We start from the raw sequence: 24,872 nt of genomic DNA, 5'->3' as shown, positions 1-24,872 counted from the left end.
CAACATATGTTGACTTAACTTTGTAATTTTTAGCACAACGTCCTGCTTGGAACAAACTGGACTGTTATTTGGATAGTCAAGAGTGCGGTTGTGCCATGTGAAGTGATGCACGAGGCATTTGATTTGGAGGATGAAGTTGCAGGAGGCATGGTTCTGGGATCAGTAAAAAAAGACCAGTAAGGCTCAAGTCATCCATACAGCAAAACACACAAGATGATGGACAGAATGTTGCACATTGGCAAAACATTCACCCCCAGTCACAGATCTGGGTTTAATCCATCGTTCTTTTGCTCACCACGCCACCCCAGTTCAGACATGGTCAAATGCAAATCAGTCTTGACCCTGTGCCTCATGGGAACAGTCCAGCCCGAACTGCCAAGCCATGTCTTCCCTGGACCGGAATCAAGCATTCCTAGCACCGGTTTCGGGGTTTCACCCCTCTTCAGCCAGGATAGCTTGATTCCAGTGGCACAGTGAGCCCAGGACCCACGTCTGGGCATACCCTTCCCACAAAGGGCAAACAGCAAAACACACAAGATGATGGACGGAATGTTGCACATTGGCAAAACTTTCACCCCCAGTCACAGATCTGAGTGGGATGGGTATGCTCAGAAGGGAGTCCCGTGCTCTCCATGCCACTGGAATCAAGCTATCCTGGCTGAAGAGGGGTGAAACCCCGAAACCAGTCCTAGGATGCTTGGTTCCAGTCCAGGGAGGACCTGGCCTGGCAGTTCGGGCTGGACTGTTCCCATTGGGCACAGGGTCAAGACTGATTTGCATATGGGTGGGTCCAAACTGGAAAAGGCATGGTGAGCAAAAAACGATGGATTTAGGCCCAGATCTCTGTACTGGGGTGAATGTATGACATTGTTCTGCATTCTGTCCATCAATAGTTCTTTTTGCATCAAGGCATCCATACCCACAAAGGAAACAGAAGTTAGATAATCACCTACTCTTTTAATTGCTAGACATTTTTAACAAAGTCCTCACTTCGTATTGTTTTTGGAAAGATTCATCTGCTCGAGCATCCCTTGTTCTTTCACATGATGTCTTTTACCCAATACCCAGATAATTAAAAACCTTCAGGTAGTGCCAGTGGCATTATTCAAGGGCTCAATGTCCAGCAGTACCGTCGGGTGGTAAAGAACACAGAGGACACTGATGCTTACTAAGCCAGGACTCGCCATTGACCGCTTGGCATATAGCATTGTAACTTTTTCTGATACTTCCAGCAACAAGGTCTCATTGCCATTAGCTGGTCCTGCAAGGAGCTATAGTACTGCTGGAGTATGTTCCCTTTTATGTGGTTTCTTTATTTGATTTTAGCCGTGCACCTACAAATTGACGTGACCGGCAACAGCGGCTGCATCATCTCACTTTTTTTCATTAATTTAGTTTTTCAGCTGATGTACACCAACATAGTCAAAAAGCATTGCGAGTTTAACCAATGCTGTTCAGTATCCTCAAAAAGCATTGGCAAACCCAATAGATCCAAAGGGCGAGATCTATTTGGTGTGCCAGTGATTCTTCTCATTATTTCTGTGTTCAAACCAAATTAATCTGCAGTTTAAAGCTCCAAACTGTTTAGGTTTTTTGCATGTATTTTTAATTTATCGTGTTTAAAAAAAGGCATAAATATTTTTCTTTGTTTGCAGGAAGCTTATGGACAAACAGACCTTCTCTTCTATACAGGCTGCAAGCAACACTTCCCGTTATGCTGCAGCTATCTTCAGAAAAGGTTAATTTGTATTTTATTTTACAATTACCATGGTTTGTAGACCTCATTATTGTGCTCATGTTTACTGATGATTTCGGACGCATACATTCATGAATAAAAGGGCGATATGGTGATTGTAAGATTACGTTTGAACGTGCATGCCAATTTTAAGGTTATTTATTTATTTTACGTTTTTTCTTGCTTTTATCACCATTACTGGGAAGTAGTTATTTGTTTTTGTACATCCATCATCATAATGAAATCTTGCCGCCTTCTGATCAGTGCCGTACCAGAATTTTGATTTGGCTACACTAGTCTTCACAAAATCCTCATCAATGCGTGCCATCAAATAGCGTGATAATTTTTTTTAAATATTGCATTGGTTTACGTGGAGCCTACTTGATACATTGTGCAAAAGTATTCTAAGAAGTTAATGCTCGTTTATTTATAAAAAAAAAAAAAACATTTTTGTACACTGTTACTTTCAAGACTCAATTAACTGCCCGTTATTTGTGGGTGACGTCAAACCCAGTGTGAGTTTAGTATGCAATGCACTGTAGCATTTCAGTTTCATGATTTTCTTTTGATATCCAACCGAAGTAAAAATGTTCCTAACCTATATATTTTATAAATTGCACCCAGTAACAATACAGTTAAAGTAAGTTTATGACTTAAAATGAAGAAAAAAATGTATGTTGCAAAACAACCTTAACTACGTGTGTGACAACATACTATCTACATTCAGACAACTGACTTTTAAGCATGCAAGCCCCTGTAATGTCTTAAGGTTATGTTTTCCATTTCTAGGACATTTGCCTTCTTGTCCATACCGTGAAGTGTATGTGTTTTCCATGTTGATGTAGAGCTGAATATGTCTGGCAGAATGAGGGAGAAGGGGGCATTTGAGTTACCTGCAGAGCGGGGTATCTTAGAAAACCAATGATTGAATGTGTAACCAAAATAAAACTTTCATAGTAGAAACTGGGTATTGAAACTGACTTCTTCTGCACATATTCTTAAGGCTAATCCAGACGATTATGATGGTCCTACGTTTTGTAACTTTTTCATACGTGAACTTTTCTGGTAAAAAACAAACAAACTGTATACTATGATCTTGACTGGGGTGATTTATTATTTTGTTTCCCGCCACATTAAAATGTCTTTTATGTTGTACTGCAGGTGAGCTTCATGTAACCCCTCTGCGTGGGATTCTACAGCTCAGGCCAAGCTTCACATACCTGGACAAAGCAGATGCCAAACACCGAGAACGAGAAGCGGCTAATGAAGGTAAAATGTTTATTTACTTTTGTCTGCAAAGCCTTACACCCATTTGTGGGTGCAAATTGAGAGGAGGAAGAGGGAAAGAAAATCCATATCCAAGAATGGGATTAAAACAGTCTTATCTATCTGCAACATGTAGTTTTTTGGAGCAACAAATCTACAAAGAGTAATACAGGATCAATGACAAGTTATGGAGGGGCCCAATGGATAGGTTTCTCTGGGTATCTACTTGAAGTAGGAAAACTGTTAATGAAGTCAGGAGTGCTCCTAAATAAAATGGAGTTGTTCTCACTCCTTCCATAAGTTTTCCTCTGATAGATTGCATATTTCTAAAGTCACCATGTGACCTATGTATAGCGCAAGCCAAGACAAAATACAACTGATGACTGTATACAGAAAAAAAACATCCTTTTTGGGGACTCAGCAGGTGAATGGGAACTTTTGGAATGTAGAGGAGCCCATGTGAATTAACTAGTGTCAGCTGGCAAGCTAGGAGGAGAATAAAGGGTAGATGTCGCCGGTGAAACCCCTTTTTTGAGATTTCAGCTCCAGTAGTGTGTCCTCCAGGTTGTGTAAGGTAGTGCTATACTGCCGCATGATCTGAAGCCGGATTGAGAGTTGGGCAGAAAATGGTTGGTGTTGATAGGACTTTGGTGTGGTACGCGATTGACTGATAATTGGTGAGGTCATCTAGTTCTAATGATCTTTTTTTCGTTAGAGAGAGGATCTGGACTATCTTGAGAGCATTTTGATGACTTCAGTGAAGTAGATGTTCAGTAGTTAGCGAAAGAGCTTTGAAGGATGAGGGTTAGCCATCATGTACGTCAGCAGTGGCTTTGAGGGAGGTAAGAATGTTGGTGAGCTCTGCAAAAGGGAGAAGCAGGCTTGGTGATATAGTGAAGGCAGATTATACGCAGTTTAAATTAGGTCAGTCAAAATCATGCAGACGTTCCATATGACTGTAAGAACAGTAAAAGAGGATAGTTTGTAGTTATGGAACAGAGTCGTGGTGATGCTTTTTTTCTGGTCTTCAGGCTAAGGCATACTACAATGATGGTCTTTGCAATGAACTAAGTTAATGTATTAAACTGCTTTCTAGTCTCGGTTCTCTTCTGCAACCGTATTCAAAAGTACTTTGGACATATATAAGGCAGTTTGAATGAAAAAACAAAGCTAAACCTGGAGCAGTATACATAGTCTTGACGTTTTATGAAAAAATGTGATAAGAGATGTGCTTGTCAATCTGGTGTTGATGTCTTCATATCTGCAATTGCTTCCTCAGAACTGCTCAATATATGTGATTTAAGCGCTGCTTTGGATATCTTACGCTGAACATTGATGCAGACTTGGTTAAGGATTAATATTGGTTGAATGTAGATGCTGTACACAGTACAGAATGTCACGTCATTTGACTTTGTTCTGTTTTAAATAGTGGTGTGGTTACAAGAGGAGAATCCGCCATTAAAGACTGCTTTGGAGAAGAGCCTTTTCATAGCGGCAATGGTGATTTTAATAGCAGAGTACGATAGATGATACAAAGTAGAATCTGTGCTTGAGGGACTAGGGCCTAATTGTCAAAGGATTTTGGAGAATTACTGGGGAAAAAAATGGCTGGGCAAATGTTCGTACGCCACCAGGATAATAAACGTTCACCCGTATTTTCCTCCTGGCAACATTTATGTAACCGTGTTCATACTGATTTCTTTGTCCATTTTGTAGCTGGTGATTCTTCTCAGGATGAGGCAGAGGAAGATGTCAAGCAAGTAACTGTAAGTTTGATATAGAGGCATTGACATTTACAATTTACAGTGGTTGCTTTGCATGTCTGTTAATTCTGCAAGACAAAAACGAGAGCGATATTTGTTTGGAATTGCTAACACACTGGCCGTCGCCATTGAAGCCGTTTTGTAACTACATCTACCAATATATTAGTTTAGAAGTGGATGAGTTGACCATTCACAAGGGAACTTGTGAATCCTTTGTGAGTAGTTAAAATTGGATGTCCACAGAGCGACTTGCCACTTCAACCGTACTGTACAACAGCTTCATTCTGTACACCTCTCTACTCGCACCCACACACACCTCTCTACTCCCACACACACACCTCTCTACTCACACACACACCTCTCTTCTCTCTCACACACACACACACACCTCTCTATATATATATATACACACACACACACACACGCACCTCTCTCTCTATATATATATATATATATATATATATATATATATATATATTACCTACTGGCGGTCGCCAGTAGGTAGTTATAGTTAGGACCACGTTTCCATAGGAAATCCGCAACATTCTATTTTGAATAACTTTGGCGCCGGTCGACGAATCCTCGCAAATTTTTCAAAATAGGTGGGGCGCTACGCTCCGCTCCTACCCTGAAAGTCTCGGGGGGATTCGTCAAGCGGGGGCTGAGATAAAAGGGGGGTCCCAAAACGCGTTTTTCCCATGCATTTTTCCATAGGACCTTTAGACAGGGCTACAGCCCGAACGGCTGAACAGAATTACTAGAAATTTGGCAGAGAGGTAGTCCTCAGGTCAAGGAAGTGCCTTTTGTAGGTTTGGTGTAAATCTGTTCAGTAGATTCTGAGAAAATAGCCTTTAAATCAATATATATATCTGAGCCAGCTTACGGTGCGCTTACGGTACGCTTACCGTACGCGTACGGTGGCGTGCGCGAGCGCGATTCTGATTGGCTCTTAGATCTTAGTAAACATTCGAATCGGCCGAAACCAGGAAGCGGCGGCCGGCATTTTCTCTCTCGCACTGAGAGTTAGGTTTTAAAATAAAGCCCAAAAACATGTAAAGGGGCTATTTAGACAGCTCCCACACACATAGCCATGTTGAGGGAGTCCCCAAAGATCCCCCAAGGGCAAAAATGTAATTTTTATTTTTTCGCTAATTTCGCAGATTACGCTTACCGTACGGTAAAAAATTATATAAAAAAAAAAAATTATCCACATTCTCCCCACCCCGTGTACAATTGGAGGCCGAAGGCCACCAATTGTGCATGGCTTATAAGTGGTGTGATAAACTATAATATTTTTTAAAAAAATAATAAAAGAAAAAATTATCCCCACTCTCTCCACCCCGTGTGCAAATGGTGCCCGAAGGGCACCATTTGTGCATGGCTTATAAAAATTACGAAAAATTAAAATATTACCTTTCAAAACGAAGTGCATCATATGTCCTCCATGTGCGCACGGTGCGCGAAGCGCATCGTGCGTACATGGCCCATCTAGCGTAACGTGACGCGCACCGCGTGCCCACCGTGCGTGCACGGCACTAACTGCGTAAAGTGGGCGCACGGTGCGCGAAGCGCACCGCGTGCTTACTGTGCGCGCACGGAACGAACTGCGTTAAGTGGGCGCGCACGCCACGAATGGCGTAAAGTAACTTAGCATTTAAAAAACCGTACAAATTCACTGAAAAAACCATAGGTTTCACACACGTTATAGTTAGGAATTAGCATTTAAAAAAACCTTGCAAATTCACTGAAAAAACCATAGGTTTCACACATGTTATAGTTAGCGGAAATTTTACTGATAAAAAACCAGTGAAATTCCCCCGTTATAGTTAGTGCAGGCAACTATGACTCACGCGACCGCAATCTTCTGCTGATGACATATGTGTCTTTATGAAAAAAAAATATTTGTTATATATGTATAGCTAAAAATGTATGGAAGAAGACATGGGCAAATAAGTGTCTAAATACAGTATTAGCATCAGCAGAGGATTGCGGTCGCGTGAGTTATAGTTGCCTGCACTAACTATAACGGGGGAATTTCACTGGTTTTTTATCAGTAAAATTTCCGCTAACTATAACGTGTGAAACCTATGGTTTTTTCAGTGAATATATATATATATATATATATATATTAGGAATGAACATAATGTTTACACTACCAGTTTGCTATTTTTTCACATATTTATGAACTAGACCCTAATATTATGTGGTAGGTATCATACAATTGGTGGTTTTAAAAGTTTTAAAACATAGTAATTTTGTTTTAAATATTTATTACCGTAAATACTGCTTTTATTACTATAAGATGGTTGATGACATTTAATCTATTACCGTCTGGTTTTATTCAGCATTATTTATTTAAACTGTAAACATGTTCACCTATTGTGTATAAACTTGCGGATGTTTTCTATATCTATGCTTGTAACAAAAAAAGAAAGAAAAAAACTTTGCACTGTCACTTTAAATTCTGGTAAGCACTCCACCAGCGCGTCATGTGATCAAGGGCACGGAGTTGCCCGAAACGCGTCATGGCGGTGGTGCAGGGCGTTGGAACACAATAAACTTCGAAATTGCACCAAATCTGGGTCTATGATCGTCATTTTGGATGTGAAAGAGGACATTTTGGACGTAAAACCAAACAGATATTACCGAGCCTGCTTCCTCGGTATCCATAGACCCCTCCTTCAACCTGGGCCGGTCGGCAAGGAGCAACTTCCTGGTTCTTCCCGGATGTGTACACAGTTTTCCTGTAAGGAATAGCCGCGGCAGCCCCCAGACGAGGCAAGAATCCTGCCAAATGGACTAAAGGACAGAGCGCGTATCGGAGGATACGGGTTTTGCCGGAGTTTTCATTCAAGGTAGGGAAAAACGCCGAATGTCTGGAGAAGGAGTGTGCTTGTTTTAGGCACAGCTACTAAGCAATAGCCTGAGACTGTAATCCCTAATAATATAATCGCCCACACGTTTGCACCATGTCAGCCGACGCGCTGAGGAGCCGCGAGGCAGCGGCCACGGACATGTTCAATGATTCTCCTAGCGGAGAAATACTAAAAAACCCGAGTTTGAATTCAGCTCCCATAGCCAATCAGAGCGTCAAAGAATTATTCAAGAAATTAGAGAAATTAATGAAACAAGAACAATCTAAATGGTGGGAGCACAAATCACTTACCCGGTATCTCGAAGTCGGAAGAGTGCCAAGAGGACTAAGGATAATGCTAGCACCAAGCTATGAAAATCCGGACCCGCAAATGTTAGCAGAGTGGGCTGAAATGAATTTGATATCCTCACGACATTTAATAGAGATCCTGGTAAAATATGCTGATAGTGATCGACAGAAATTACAAACAAATATTGATGAGATTAACGAAGAAATCTCCAAGTTAGAGCAAACAGAAATACTTTCTAAATACCGTAATGAGATGCTGGCCAGATTACAAAAGGAAGAAGACATAATAAAGAAACGAAAGACTTTCAAATTCCACCGGGACAAATGCGACTACGAGCAAGGGCGGGTCTTTACATTTTCCAAAAAATTCGATCATGTTAAAACCACTAGCATTACAGCGCCAGTAGGTATTTCAGGACCCAGCACGAGTGGCAATCCGGAGGTGCAATCTTCGACATCGGAACTGAGCTCCGCCATTGACAGCGAGTCTGAGAATGAGCAGACTAGGGGTCCAAGGTCATTGGGGTTTCCAAAACCAACCCTGGCGCAAGAGGTCGATTACCTACGCCAGGACAGACGACAAACACTCAGATCAAATGTGCAACATGCAAATGCACCACGACCAGGAACCAAAAGCGGAGAGCAAGACGACGGTGCCACATCAAATGCCAAACCAAACAACAGGAAAGGGAAAAAAAACACCAGAAATTGGCAACGGCGATAAAGGCAAACGACGTCAATGCGAGTACCGTAATCAATCTGACAAGCATCGAACTTAATAAAGAGGAGATAAAAACACTGTCACTAGGATTATCCTACAGCCCACAGACAAATTTTGACTATGCTACCACAAGAATTGATGTGTACAAGTTTATACGCAAACTGAAATTGCGAAAATACCATGCAATGCGAGGAAGAAGCACAGATATTCCAACTACAATGCTGATACCAACATTAGATGATCCGAAGGAATTATCAACACAAGAAAGCATGCTGCTCAGGAATTTGGAGGATCTACATGCAGAAAGCAACGTTTGCACACAAGTACCACAGTTGGATGATTCGACTATGAGTAGAAGCACATGCACTCCATTTAAGCCCAAATCGACTTTTTGCCCCATTATGTTGAGAGATAATCTGGATTTGTTCAATGAAAAAGTAACAATGGAATTGAAGTCTCTCTATTACAAAATCTCTCATTCAGTGAACAAATATAACAAACAAAATAGTGATTATTACAGACTGATTAAAAAACTTCAAGAGCAAAAAAAGATCATCATTCGCCAGTCTGACAAGGGGGGCAACATTGTGTTGTGGCCACATGAAATGTATATGGAAGAAGCATACAACCAACTCAACAATGTGGACTGCTACAAACGAAGCAACATGCAAATGGTAACCACAGCACGTAATGAATTTTACAGAAAACTGTTGGCATGGAAATCTGCTGGTTTGCTTTCCAATGATGAATTTAAATTTTTAAAAAATGACCACCCGAAGCTTCCAACTATCTACTTTATCCCTAAAGTTCACAAGTGCATTTCCAAACCTCCGGGCAGGCCTATTATATCGGCCTGTGGCGGCTTATTGGAAAATACCTCACGTTATGTGGATTTCTTTCTGCAGAATCATGTAAAGAGTCTCCCATCGTACATACAGGACACTGGAGACTTTTTAAGAAAGCTTAGAGATATTCAATGGAAAGAAGAGTATTTACTAATAACTATGGATGTGACAACGCTATATACTAGCATCAACCACCGTGATGGTATTAGAGCAGTCGAATATTATTTGAACACAAGATCTGATGTCATGCACTTGCACAACAAAATGTTATCCACCATGATTTTAACCTGTCTTGAGAACAATTTCTTTTTATTCAACAATCAGATTTTTAATCAAATCAGAGGCGTTGCAATGGGGGCCTGTTTTTCTCCCAGTTATGCTTGCCTTCATATGGGATACTGGGAGGAACAGGTCCTAAGAAATGAATATTTGGAGATTGTAACAGACCAGGTTTTATGTTGGTATAGATATATAGATGACATTTTTTTAATCTGGAAGGGAACTGAAATCAATGCTCAGAAATTTGTGGAGAACATCAATTGTAACAATTTTAACCTTGGTTTTACAGCACAAATGAGTAAAAACACAATTTGCTTTCTTGATGTGGAAGTATACATAGTAGAAAATAAGGTGGAAACAAGATTGCATAGGAAAGCAACCGCGGGAAATACAATTTTACATGCTACCAGCCATCACCCTGTACATCTGATCAATAGCATCCCCTATGGGGAGATGCTTCGCATTCGCCGGGTATGTAGCAATGACGTTGAGTGTAGGAGAGCCCAGTTGCAAAGTAAAAATAGGTTCCTGGACAGGGGCTACTCAGAAAAAACTCTAGATACTGCAATAAATAAAACTGCTAACCTAGATCAACCTACTGCTCTCCTAGTACACAACAAACCTCTGATTGCGCCTGAGGAAACCTCTACTAGATTGATTTTAACATATAGCCTACAACATAAAGCTATCCGAAAAATTGTTAACAAGAATTGGCCATTAGTAAAAAGTGACCCGATTTTGAGCAACCAGACTATCCGATCACCCTGTATAACCTTCAGGAAAGCTCAGTCAATGAGCAACTCCTTGGTAAAAAGTAGTCCGGAAGTTCTGGTTTCCAAAACTTGGTTAGGCCCAAAGGATGGCTTCACACGCTGTAATACATGCAAAGCGTGTCGATATGGGGTCAACAAAACAAATTACATCACACCTTTTAAACCTAATCCAGTACCGATTACAAAAAGTCTCAACTGCAGAACAGAATATGCAGTCTATGTACTGGAGTGCTCATGCAACTTGCAATATGTAGGGAGTACGAAATTGCAGGTGCATAAACGAGTACTCCAGCACTTAAGAGCAATCACCAATGTTGATGTTACCTACCCGGTTGCCAGACATTTTAAAGAACGCCATGACAGCAAATTGGATAATTTGAAATATTTTGTCATAGATACTATTCCTCCGCAAAAGCGAGGAGGCAACCGGGAGGCTATGCTCCGGAAATTAGAGACACGGTATATTTTAGAACTGGACAGTAAGATACCCCAAGGCTTGAACTCTAGTGAGGACTTTTATACATGTTTATAAGTAACAAACTTTTGGATATATACTTTTTTAGATGAAATTTTAAATATCATCTATTTATCCACCTAGCTGCTGCCTCACCAATGAGAAACATTGTTTATATATTTTTTATTCTTTTCTGATCTTTTACACACTTTGCACTTTAATAAGTCACGGCTGTGACTATTAACAGGGGTCTACTTAACACTGTTTAGGTTGCACTATCTCTCAGGCATAACTTAATACGGAATTCATCAGCAAGTATGGCCACTTGGTCTATATTATTAGGAATGAACATAATGTTTACACTACCAGTTTGCTATTTTTTCACATATTTATGAACTAGACCCTAATATTATGTGGTAGGTATCATACAATTGGTGGTTTTAAAAGTTTTAAAACATAGTAATTTTGTTTTAAATATTTATTACCGTAAATACTGCTTTTATTACTATAAGATGGTTGATGACATTTAATCTATTACCGTCTGGTTTTATTCAGCATTATTTATTTAAACTGTAAACATGTTCACCTATTGTGTATAAACTTGCGGATGTTTTCTATATCTATGCTTGTAACAAAAAAAGAAAGAAAAAAACTTTGCACTGTCACTTTAAATTCTGGTAAGCACTCCACCAGCGCGTCATGTGATCAAGGGCACGGAGTTGCCCGAAACGCGTCATGGCGGTGGTGCAGGGCGTTGGAACACAATAAACTTCGAAATTGCACCAAATCTGGGTCTATGATCGTCATTTTGGATGTGAAAGAGGACATTTTGGACGTAAAACCAAACATATATATATATATATATATATATATATATATATATATATATATATATATACACACACACACCTCTACTCACACACACACACACACCTCTACTCGCACACACCTCTCTACTCACACACACACACACCTCTCTACTCTCACACACACACACACCTCTCTAAACACACACATCTCTACTCACACACCCCCACATACACACACACACCTCTCTACTCTCACACACACCTCTACTCACACCCACACAGCCACTCACAGAACAGACCCACACAGCCAGTCACACACCCACCTCACACACTCCCTACACACAACCACTCACTGCCCCTCACATACCAGGTACATGGACGTTATAGTTGGGTTCAGATATTACACATACAAAACCAAAGAAATTCAGCAGTTCTAGTTCTCTCAAATAACTATAACTCGTGCCCTAAGATAACTATAACTCCGGCTCTTGCCATGCAGTGCTAATTACCCTGCATATTACACCATTCTTGACCTCTTCCATGACTTCATTGATAATATCGCTGCAACATTTGCAGTGAAGTTATTGATGAGAAACTGTGCATGGCGGGGGCATGAGTTATAGTTACTTGATCACTAGAACTTCTGATCTTTTATGGTTTTGTGTGTGTAATGTCTGAACCGAACTATGTTTTTCAGCATTTCAGTTATTTCAGTGTGTGTGTGTGTGTGTGTGTGTGTGTGTGTGTTTTGTTTTTGTGTGTATGTATATATAATACTCTATCCCACTGGCAGTTGCCAGTAGGTAGTTACAGTTAGAACCTAGTTTCCATAGGAAAAAGCGTTTTGACTTGCCTATATCCTTGGTGCCGTTTGTCAAATCTGCACAAAATTTTTAAACAAATTGTCAAGTTGGGTCTTGTTGCACATGAAAAGTTTTGGGCAGATCTGTCAAGTGGGGACCGAGAAAAAGGGGGGGGGGGGTGGGGGTTTATAAAAAAGTGACTTTCTGATGGTAATTCCTATTGGAAATTTAGACACGACTGCAGCCCGAACCGAGGTAAGGAATTGCACCAAATTTGGCAAAATGCTAGCTCTTGGTCTAGAAATAGTGCTTTTTGTCATTTGATGTAAATACATCCAGTCCTTTGAGTTATTTAATGAAATTCAAATTATTACATCTAGGGATGCAAAAGCTCCACGAGCTCTCCTGATGTTGTGCTGATATCTGATTGGTGGCCAACACTTCAACCAGGAAGTGTTAGCAGCTATTGTGGGACTCTGCTTCGAAATTTTTAAAAGAAAAGTAAAGAAGGTAGGGTAGGGATAACTCTGACCCAGAGTTCTGGTCCTGGAGTCCCGCCAGGGCATTATAGCACTTTAAAAATTATTGCTGAAAACTCTCGACGGAGTAGCAAATCTGTGGCAAACCTAACATTTAAAAAAAAATCAACTTTATGCCCCCGGAGATCACCACCTCCCCTGGACTACAACTAGGGGGTGCCTCGCAGTCCCTTTGGACCACCACCTCCTCTGGGCATTTTTTTAAAAAATAAAAGAAGGGGGGCACCTCCTAGGGATTTGGAAACCCTGTGGACCACCACTTCCCCGGGGCAACAAAAAAATAAAACACTATAGAGATGTCAGCGTGGAACCCTGGCCACCTGGGACTACCACCTCCCCCGGTTCAAATCTAAATACGTAGGGGTTGTGCACAGCCCCTTGGACCACCACCTCCCTGCGGCCGGCACATGCTGGACAAAGGAGGGGGGGGGGGCGCACTGACCCAATCCTGGAGCCATATATGGCCATGTATGGCCCTGTGGACTGCCACCCTCTTTGGTGAGCTTCTGCTATCTCCTGAGGTTTGCTTTTGCTTGCAGGGAGCTGTTACAGACCCATACAGCAATTCATACACCCACTTTAAGTTTAAAGGTTACAGTTAGGAAATAGAATTTGTGAAAAAACAAACGGTTACAGGGACATTATAGTTAGCAACTATATTTTTTTTTAAACCCATAGAAATTCACTGAAAAAAACAAAGGCTACAGGGACGTTCTAGTCACGCTCACATTTCTCTCATACAAAACCATAGAAATTCAGCAGTTCTAGTTACCGGAGCTAACTATAACTTGCGCCCCTGCAATTCACTTCTTATGGCCTCAAATATTGGATCACTCATGGCATGGTCAGTGACTTCACTAATGACATCATCCACAGAACCACTCACACCCCATAGACCCCATCTAATGTCTCATACACCCACTTCTACACAACCACTAGCATACCTATTCATAGACCCATACAAGCACTAACACACACACACGCACACACGCACACCCCCCCAATAACCACTAGCTCACCCATACAGCCATTCATGCACCCTCTTACCAATACATCCACCGACCCAGTCAGTCGCCTATACAGCTACTCATGCATCTACTCGCTTAACTATTTAGTCCCTCACAGATCCACTAACTCACCCATACAGATACTCACACACCCACTCAATTTCTCATACATGTAATAATACATGTACTCACTCCCCTTTACAGTCACTAACACAAGCACACACTCACCCATACAGCCACTCTCAATTACTCACTCACCCATGCAGTCATTCATACAACACTTATCCACACACCCACTCACTCATACAGCCACTCACACACACCCATCTACCCACAAACACTGTCACTCACTCACCCATATGGCCACTCTTGCACCAACCCACACACCAATACAGCCACTCACTCACTCATACAACCACTCGCACACCCATATAGTCGTTCAGACACCTACTCACACATGGATACACCCAGTCACACACATAATGTGTTACAAATAGTATCACTCGTTATTGGTACACAAAGTTTACTAATTTAACATTTGTAGTATCTTACTATATATCTTCACCACCCAGACATTTAGAAAACACTCACAATCACTGGATTATGTGATCAGTGATGTCACTGACCATGTCATGAGTGATGAAGTATGTGAGGTCAAATGCAGTGCATTGCGAGGGCGTAAGTTATAGTTAGCTCAGGTAACTATAGGTGCTGAATTTCTATGGTTTTGAACAAGTGAAATCTGAGCCGAACTATTTCATCCCTGTAATCTTTGTATTTTTCAGTTATTTTTTTAAAATCTATTTCTCAACTATAACGTACGTCCCTGTAGCCTTTGTGTATTTCAATGAGTGTATGTGTGTATATATATATTATCTACTGGCGGTCGCCAGTAGATAGTTATAGTTAGGACCGTGTTTCCATAGGAAATCTCAAAATTCTATTTTGAATAACTTTGGCGCCGGTTGACGAATCTTCAGGAAATTTTCAAAACTAATGTGGCGCTCCACTCAGCTCCTACCCTGAAAGTCTAGGGGGGGATTCGTCAAGCGGGGGCCGAGAAAAAAGGGGGATCCCAAAACGCGTTTTCCCCATGCATTTTCCCATAGGACCTTTAGTCGAAGGTACAGCCCGAACGGCTGAACAGAATTACTTGAAATTTGGCAGAGAGGTAGTCTTCAGGTCAGGGATGTGCCTTTTGCATATATGGAGTAAATCTGTTCAGTAGTTCTGAGAAAATTGCAGTTAAAAGCACATACATAAATATAGCCGCGCACCGTGCGCGCACCCTAACGTGCGCGAGCATAATTCTAATTGGTGGTTACATGTTAGTCAACGTTCGAATCGGTCGAAATCAGGAAGTGTCGGCCGCCATTTTGTTTGTTTTCAGTGCGAGAGTGAAAAAGGAAGGTGGCGAACGTGAAAAGGGGGCAGGGTAGAGAGTTCCTGACCCCTAGCCTTTGTCAGGGGGTCCCTGAAGGACTCCGAAGGCAGAAAAAAACATTTGAATTTTTTTTGTAAAACAAAAACAAAATTTAATACGTAGTTTATTGTAAAATAAATATATAAAAAAAATAATACATACATAACTTAGCATTTAAAAAAAACGTACAAATTCACTAAAAAAAAACATAGGTTTCACACATGTTATAGTTAGGTGGATATTTCACTCGTAAAAAACCAATGAAATTCCCCCGTTATAGTTAGTTCAGATAACTATAACTCGTGCGACCGCCACTCTATCACAAGGATGATGTCATCAGTGATGTCATGAGTGATGCCACTGACCATGTCATGAGTGATGTAATATGTGACTTCATGAGCAGGATTGCGGGCGCGCGAGTTATAGTTATCTGAACTAACTATAACGGGGGAATTTCATTGTTTTTTTACGAGTGAAATATCCACGTAACTATAACATGTGTGAAACCTATGGTTTTTTAAGTGAATATATATATGTGTGTGTGTATGTATACGTGTTTAACCCCTTCCACGCGGGGGTAGTTCCCGTGTGGGGGGGGGCGTCGCAGGCGCTGTGCTTGTGACGAGCCCAGCTCGTCACGAGGCACAGTGGAGCTGTGCTCATGACGAGCTGAGCTCGTCATGACCCCGCCCACTGATTGATTCTCCCGCACAGGCGGGGAATCATCCGCACGTGGGCGGGCCACGACGGGTATGACGAGCCCAGCTCGTCATGAGCACAGCTCCACTGTGCCTCATGACGAGCTGGGCTCGTCATGAGCACCGAAGCGGATATATATATATATATTATATGTGTAATCTATATCCATATCCACTGGCGAAATCCCTTGTGCAGTTGCGCACACACAGGAACACGGACGCTAGGTATAGCTGGTGCCAAATTTGATGCTTTATTAAATTAACGGTGCTGCCTCTGACGCGTTTCGGACACAGTGTCCTTGATCACATGACATACGGCTTGCATAAACTGATATTCAAAGGGAAGATGAAGCTTTCTGTGACGTGGTCGGCACTCAACAATGCAATACTGTGCATGTATACACCTCTTTTACATATTTAGGTAAACAAAAATATAGAGTTATATGTGACGCATTGATGGACAATTTAGATGCTCCCACCTTTTGACTCAAACCACAGTTTAGCACATTAATTTGCCATTTGTACAATTTCTATATTCATTGTGAGTTCTCCCAGCCTTTGTTTACCAATCTGTCCATAATCTCATTGCGACAGTATAAAAGGAACAAACGCTTAATTGTACTTTTAAATAAAGTGCATAGTACATGTTGCCAGTCGAGTCAAGTTGTCTCAAACATAACTTCATTATTTACAATCTTAGTATCTAATGCGTGCCAATCCAGGTATTACATTCATAAAAGTTACATTATAAAGTGCACAATGCTTGATGAAATAATACATATGTTCGAGGCATATGAGCTGCAGATCACACACTGGGGATAAGATCGCCATCTGGTGTTGGGCTCGGATGATTGCAGGTTGTTGTTGTCTTCGGAGAAGTCTTTGGTCACGAGGTTGGTGACTCCTCCCCTGGACAATAGTGCGCATGGGCATCCACTCCATCGGCAGATTGTTTTTTTCCGCCATTGGGTTCGGATGAACTTTTTTCCGCTCCAGCAGAAAACTTCCAGCAATCAATTTAACTCTTTAATCTTCATTTCATCGACGTCGACATCAACTCGGACCGGTTCCGGAAGCGGCTGATGGACAGGACACCCTTCAAAAAATGCCCCCAGTGTGGAGCGAAGTTCCCCCACAGTGACCACCACGAGGTTTGCAACCTCTGCCTGTCGCCGGAACACAACGAGTCCACCTGTCCAGCTTGTTCCGCTTTCCGTTCGAAGAAGACCCTCCGGGACCGAAGAGCTCGACGCCATATTATGGCCAAACCAGCTCCAGAACCGGAGGACATCTTTGCTCAAGATGTTCCCGAAGACGACACCGAAGATCTCGAGATCGTGTCCGAAGCCGACGATTCCGATGACCTCATCACTCCAGGGCAGCGTGTGAGTACCACCCCCCCTGCCCCTGCCCCATCCAAAAAAGCATTGGTCAAGACTCCGCCAGTTGGGCCCAGTCGCGACCGGAAATCCTCTTCAGAAGCCCCGCCCTCGGGCCCGGCTCCGAAGACAACTAAGCCTGTGGGTGGCTCGGGCTCGAGCAAACCTCACCTAATTGTGCCTTTAACACCCTCGGCACCCAAACACCCATTGTCGGCACCGAAACAGGCTCCAAGACCGAAATCTCCTTCGGCACAGAAACGTTCCTCGGCACCGAAGTCTCCACCGGCACCGAAACGTTCTTCAACATCGATGCCTGAAAGTCCATCGGCACCGAAACCTCAGTCGGCACCGAAACCTCAGTCGGCACCGAAACCTCAGTCGGCACCGAAACCTCAGTCGGCACCGAAACCTCAGTCGGCACCGAAACCTCAGTCGGCACCGAAACCTCAGTCGGCACCGAAACCTCAGTCGGCACCGAAACCTCAGTCGGCACCGAAACCTCAGTCGGCACCGAAAAATCAGTCGGCACCGAAAAATCAGTCGGCACCGAAAAATCAGTCGGCACCGAAAAATCAGTCGGCACCGAAAAATCAGTCGGCACCGAAAAATCAGTCGGCACCGAAAAATCAGTCGGCACCGAAAAATCAGTCGGCACCGAAAAATCAGTCGGCACCGAAAAATCAGTCGGCACCGAAAAATCAGTCGGCACCGAAAAATCAGTCGGCACCGAAAAATCAGTCGGCACCGAAAAATCAGTCGGCACCGAAAAATCAGTCGGCACCGAAAAATCAGTCGGCACCGAAAAATCAGTCGGCACCGAAAAATCAGTCGGCACCGAAAAATCAGTCGGCACCGAAAAATCAGTCGGCACCGAAAAATCAGTCGGCACCGAAAAATCAGTCGGCACCGAAAAATCAGTCGGCACCGAAAAATCAGTCGGCACCGAAAAATCAGTCGGCACCGAAAAATCAGTCGGCACCGAAAAATCAGTCGGCACCGAAAAATCAGTCGGCACCGAAAAATCAGTCGGCACCGAAAAATCAGTCGGCACCGAAAAATCAGTCGGCACCGAAAAATCAGTCGGCACCGAAAAATCAGTCGGCACCGAAAAATCAGTCGGCACCGAAAAATCAGTCGGCACCGAAAAATCAGTCGGCACCGAAAAATCAGTCGGCACCGAAAAATCAGTCGGCACCGAAAAATCAGTCGGCACCGAAAAATCAGTCGGCACCGAAAAATCAGTCGGCACCGAAAAATCAGTCGGCACCGAAAAATCAGTCGGCACCGAAAAATCAGTCGGCACCGAAAAATCAGTCGGCACCGAAAAATCAGTCGGCACCGAAAAATCAGTCGGCACCGAAAAATCAGTCGGCACCGAAAAATCAGTCGGCACCGAAAAATCAGTCGGCACCGAAAAATCAGTCGGCACCGAAAAATCAGTCGGCACCGAAAAATCAGTCGGCACCGAAAAATCAGTCGGCACCGAAAAATCAGTCGGCACCGAAAAATCAGTCGGCACCGAAAAATCAGTCGGCACCGAAAAATCAGTCGGCACCGAAAAATCAGTCGACACCGAAAAAATCATCGGAGCCGAAAACTGCGTCCCCGCCGAAACAAGCTCATAAAGACCCGAAGCGGACGTCACAGACACCACCTTCGGAGCCAGATGATCTTTTTCGACCAGATCCTACTCAGAAGCGGATCTATATCAATCCTAAAACGGGACATGTGACTGCCATCCCATATAAAAAGCGGAAGCTGGACACTACACCTCCCCCAGCTCCCATACGGAAAAAGGACTGTGCTACTTCACCACTTCGTCCTTCCTCTCCTGTTTTACCTCCTAACCCGTCCCCCCCTCCTCCTCCTGATTCTCCTTTACCTTTACCTTTACCATCTCCCTATCATTCACCTCCTCCACAGGATGATAATGATGACTTAGGGGGAGGGGCGGACCCTGATTTATTTGATGATCCTGTTGACCCAAACGACCCTTTTACGTTCCCAGACCCAGCACCCATGGATGACTGGTCTTATCCTATACCTGACATGCCTGACCCCACTACCTACCCTTCCAAGCCCTCCCCTCCTGATGACCACCTAGGGTACGGCCAACTTATAAATAGGGCAGCAACATTCCACGGCGTTACTATGCACACAGACGCCATTGAAGAGGACTTCCTCCTTGATACCTTTGAGCAGTCACAAAAGACTGTTCACATACTGCCCATGATCAAAGGGGTCATAAAGCATGCTACTGAAGTCTTTAAGGACCCTGTTCGAGCTAGGGTTCTCAACCCACGCATCGAAAAAAAGTACCGACCAGCCCCGCAAGACCCTGCATACATTAAGGCCCAGCTCCCTTTAGACTCCCTAGTCGTATCAAATGCCAGGAAGCGCGCTAACTCACAGACAACTGGAGAAACGCCTCCCCCAGACAAGGAGTCTAAGCTTTTAGAAGCCTCGGGCAAACGGGTCGCCGCGCAGGCGGCTAACCATTGGCGTATTGCGAATACCCAGGCCCTGTTAGCCAGGTATGATAGAGCGCATTATGACCAACTTGAGGACCTTATGCAACATCTGCCTGAACCTTTTAAGTCCCAGGCCTCTGACCTCATCCAAGAAGGCAAATTAATATCTAATGCCTCCATTAAATGCGCCTTAGATGCAGCAGACACTGCTTCTAGAGCGGTCAATACTGGCGTCTTACTCAGACGACATGCCTGGCTCCGTATTTCCGGTTTTAAACCGGAGGTTCAAACCGCAATTCTAGCTCAACCTTTCAACCAAGAGCAGCTATTTGGCCCTGCAGTGGATACTGCATTAGAAAAAATGAAAAAGGATAATGAAACTGCCAAGTCTATGGGAGCACTGCAGTCTCATCAAAACCGGGGTTCCTTTCGTCGCTCCTTTTATAGAGGAGGCTCCAAAAACACATCAACTGAGACCACGTCCACCTTTAAAAATTCTGGACAAACATCCCCTAACAGAGGTTACTTCCGGGGAGGTTATAGGGGAAACAATAACAAAGGTCGAGGACGGGGCAACAACAACAACACCCGCACCTCACCAGCCACCAAACAGTGACTTGCCACCACTCCCCCCAGACCATTCCACTCCGGTCGGGGGGCGACTCCAACAATTCCTGCCTGTCTGGACTTCCATCACCACAGACAGGTGGGTAAGACAAATTATCCAGTCTGGCTACTGCCTCGAACTCATACAATCCCCCCCAAACATACCGCCCAAACAACGTCCAATGTCCTCGCATCATCTCTCTCTCCTCAAACAAGAAGTTCAATCCCTGTTACAAAAACATGCGATAGAACCAGTCCCCCTTCAACATCAGGGAAAAGGGGTATATTCTCTATACTTCCTCATTCCCAAAAAGGACAAAACACTAAGGCCCATACTGGATCTCAGACTACTAAACCAGTATATACATTCGGATCATTTTCACATGACCACTCTCCAACAAGTCCTCCCACTTTTACAACAGGGAGACTTCCTCGCCACATTGGACCTCAAGGACGCATACTTTCACATCCCTATGCATCCCGCTCACAGAAAATATCTACGATTTGTGGTAGATGGGCAACACTATCAATTTACAGTTCTCCCATTCGGAGTAACAACAGCACCCAGAGTGTTCACCAAGTGCCTAGCAGTCGTGGCAGCGCATCTCAGAAGACAACAGATCCATGTCTTCCCCTATCTGGACGATTGGCTCATAAAAGCCAATACATACCAAAAATGCGTTCTCCACACTCATCGCACGATTCAAACTCTCCACGATTTGGGATTCACTATCAACTACCCCAAATCCCACCTACAACCTTCCCACTTACATCAGTATCTAGGAGCAACCATAGATACATCCAAAGCCATTGCCTATCCCAGCACAGCCAGGATAGCCAATATACAAAATCTCATCTCTCAATTTCAAACTCATCCATCTCTTCCAGCAAGAGTGTTCATGCAGCTCCTAGGCATGATGGCGTCGTGCATCTCCATAGTCCCACACGCACGACTTCAAATGCGTCCCTTACAAGAATGCTTAGCACAACAGTGGAACCAAGCTCACGGACAACTTACCGATCTGGTGTTGGTGGACAGTCGCTCACTTCGATCACTGAAATGGTGGAACACCATCAACCTGTCCAAAGGGAGACCGTTCTTAGAGCCTCTTCCACAAGTTGTGCTAACTACAGACGCATCTCTCACGGGGTGGGGAGCCCACCTCCTTCACCATACCACTCAGGGCAGATGGACCAGTCAACAAAAACTGCTCCACATCAACCACCTAGAACTCTTAGCAGTGTTCCTAGCACTAAAATCCTTTCAAATTCACCTAAAGAACAAAACTGTCCTCATACGCACAGACAACATGACGACAATGTATTATATACAGAAACAGGGAGGGACACACTCTCTCCAACTGTCCCAACTGGCACAGCAAATCTGGAGATGGGCAATTCCCCAAAACATCTACCTGTTAGCAGAACATCTCCCAGGGATCCACAATCAAGTGGCCGACCTCCTAAGTCGCCACACACAACAGATCCACGAATGGGAACTACACCCCAAGGTTCTACTCCCCTTCTTCCAAAAGTGGGGACAACCAGACATAGACCTGTTCGCCACTCCCGAAAACACAAAATGCCCAACCTTCGCCGCCAGGTTTCCACACCCACAGTCGAAGGGCAATGCCCTATGGATGAACTGGTCAGGCAGATTTGCGTACGCCTTTCCGCCTCTCCCACTAGTTCCATTTGTGGTACGCAAACTGAAACAACAGTCACTAACACTAATACTAGTGGCTCCCACTTGGGCACGTCAACCGTGGTTCACCACACTTCTGGAACTATCTTTAGTTCCACATCAAAAGCTACGCCTCTCCCCGGATCTGTTAACCCAGAACCATGGAGAAATCAGACACCCAGATCCTCAAACACTGAACCTAGCGATCTGGCTCCTGAGGTCTTAGAGTTCGGTTACCTCAATCTCCCTCCAGACTGTATGAATATCATAAAAGAAGCCAGACGCCCTACTACTAGAGCGTGTTATGCCGCTAAATGGAAACGATTTGCCATCTACTGCGCTAATAATGACATACATCCATTGGATGCTTCCATCCAAAACATCATTTGCTATCTACTACACTTGCAAAGATGCAATCTAGCGTATTCCTCTATACGATTACACCTAGCAGCCTTGGCAGCCTACTTGCAAAATAGGCAACACCTGTCCCTTTTTAAGGTACCAGCCATCAAAGCGTTTATGGAAGGTCTCAAAAGGATTCTTCCCCCAAGATTGCCACCTGCCCCAGTGTGGAATCTCAATGTGGTTCTAACAAGACTCATGGGCCCCCCATTTGAACCTATGCACAAATGTGAATTGCAATTCCTAACATGGAAGGTAGCCTTCCTTATCGCAATCACTTCCCTGCGCAGAGTAAGTGAAATACAAGCCCTTACACTTGAAGAACCTTTCTTACAACTACACCGTAACAAAGTGGTTCTTAGGACAAACCCTAAATTTCTTCCAAAAGTGATTTCCCCTTTCCACCTTAACCAATCAGTAGAACTACCGGTCTTTTTCCCAAATCCAGACTCGGTAGCTGAAAGGGCCCTACATACCCTAGATGTTAAAAGAGCATTGCTTTATTACATCGACAGAACAAAACCTTTTCGAAAGACAAAACAACTCTTTGTTGCTTTCGCGCCACCACACAAAGGCAACCCGATCTCCAAATCAGGAATAGCCAGGTGGATAGTTAAATGCATCCAAATATGCTACCTCAAGGCTAAACGTACACTCACAGTTCCCCCTAGGGCGCACTCCACGCGTAAAATAGGGGCTTCTATGGCCTTCTTAGGCAATATTCCCTTAGAAGACATTTGCAAGGCAGCCACATGGTCTACCACGCATACCTTCACTAAACACTATTGTGTTGACGTGCAGGCCAAACAACAGGCCTCCGTGGGCCAGGCTGTCCTAAAAACTTTATTTCAAACTGCTGCAACGGATACAGGCGACCACCGCTAAGGGGAGCACTGCTGTATAATCTATCCTCAGTGTGTGATCTGCAGCTCATATGCCTCGAACGGAATATGCTACTTACCAGTATGCATCTGTTCTTGGCATGTAGAGCTGCAGAGTCACACACGCCCGCCCGCCTCCCCGGGACCTGTATCTGTTCCAGCATCCGTCTTACTTAGACATTACACATGGACATCCTTTCTTTCTTTTCTATATACTCCATCTTTTCCCATCATGGCGAAAAACAATCTGCCGATGGAGTGGATGCCCATGCGCACTATTGTCCAGGGGAGGAGTCACCAACCTCGTGACCAAAGACTTCTCCGAAGACAACAACAACCTGCAATCATCCGAGCCCAACACCAGATGGCGATCTTATCCCCAGTGTGTGACTCTGCAGCTCTACATGCCAAGAACAGATGCATACTGGTAAGTAGCATATTCCTTATATAACATATAAACACTTCTTGCATTGGTGGTGCGCCAAAAAATCCACGCATCTTTTAAAAAAGAAAAAAAGTTTAAACCAAGAATGTGAGACACTAATATTACTCTTTTCTTTATGCCTGTTCGTATCCGACTGGTATAAGGTGCAAAGTGCAGTCAATAAATATTGTCCTTGAATATAAATACTAATTTATTAGATCCTCTAATATGCAAATACGCAAAAAGCTGGGCATTTGCATTGCAAAAAGTGCAAAAAATATATTACAAAATGAGATCAAATGGCGGCTACTCATAATGATGATTACGCTTGTTTGTTGTCCACTTTGGCGCAGTGGGATGTATATATATTACCAAGAACCAATACCTTATGTCGCATATCTAAATCCACTTTGAAATCGGATATTTTCTTACACAATTCTTGTGGAATCTAATAACCAGGGAGCCCCCTGGTATGGAACTAGTCGTATTTCCTTATCTCGATATGGTTAGCAGAGCATTGCAATATATATTCATCTCAACATCCAAGAGCTACACAGGTTTTAGCCATAGGGGATAACCTGTTACTCCTCTTTTAGAAAATCCATATATACACATTTTTACACATTTTTACATTTTCACTAGCCCTAGAGTGAGATCTGATCCTATGTCTTATGGCCCGTAACACCAATATGTACGCAGTTGGCTCACAGGAAATTGCACAAATCTTCTCCGATATTAAGCCCT

General features: G+C 43.4%; 1 protein-coding gene across 2 annotated transcripts in view; it reads left to right on the top strand.

Annotated features, from left to right (window-relative positions):
- POLR3E (RNA polymerase III subunit E) overlaps positions 1 to 24,872 on the top strand; it is a 232,323-nt gene that overhangs the window by 79,668 nt on the left and 127,783 nt on the right. For both annotated transcript variants that reach the window (XM_085629041.1, XM_085629040.1), the window contains exons 6-8: positions 1,656 to 1,738; positions 2,897 to 3,004; positions 4,718 to 4,767. In XM_085629041.1, coding sequence (XP_085485167.1) covers positions 1,656 to 1,738; positions 2,897 to 3,004; positions 4,718 to 4,767 — 241 coding nt within the window. The remainder of the gene's footprint in view (positions 1 to 1,655; positions 1,739 to 2,896; positions 3,005 to 4,717; positions 4,768 to 24,872) is intronic.

Source organism: Triturus cristatus, chromosome 10, assembly GCF_964204655.1.
Source record: "Triturus cristatus chromosome 10, aTriCri1.1, whole genome shotgun sequence".
Taxonomy (NCBI): Eukaryota; Metazoa; Chordata; class Amphibia; order Caudata; family Salamandridae; genus Triturus; species Triturus cristatus.
Note: the sequence above shows the minus strand (reverse complement) of the source record. Positions and strands in the feature narration are given on the sequence as shown.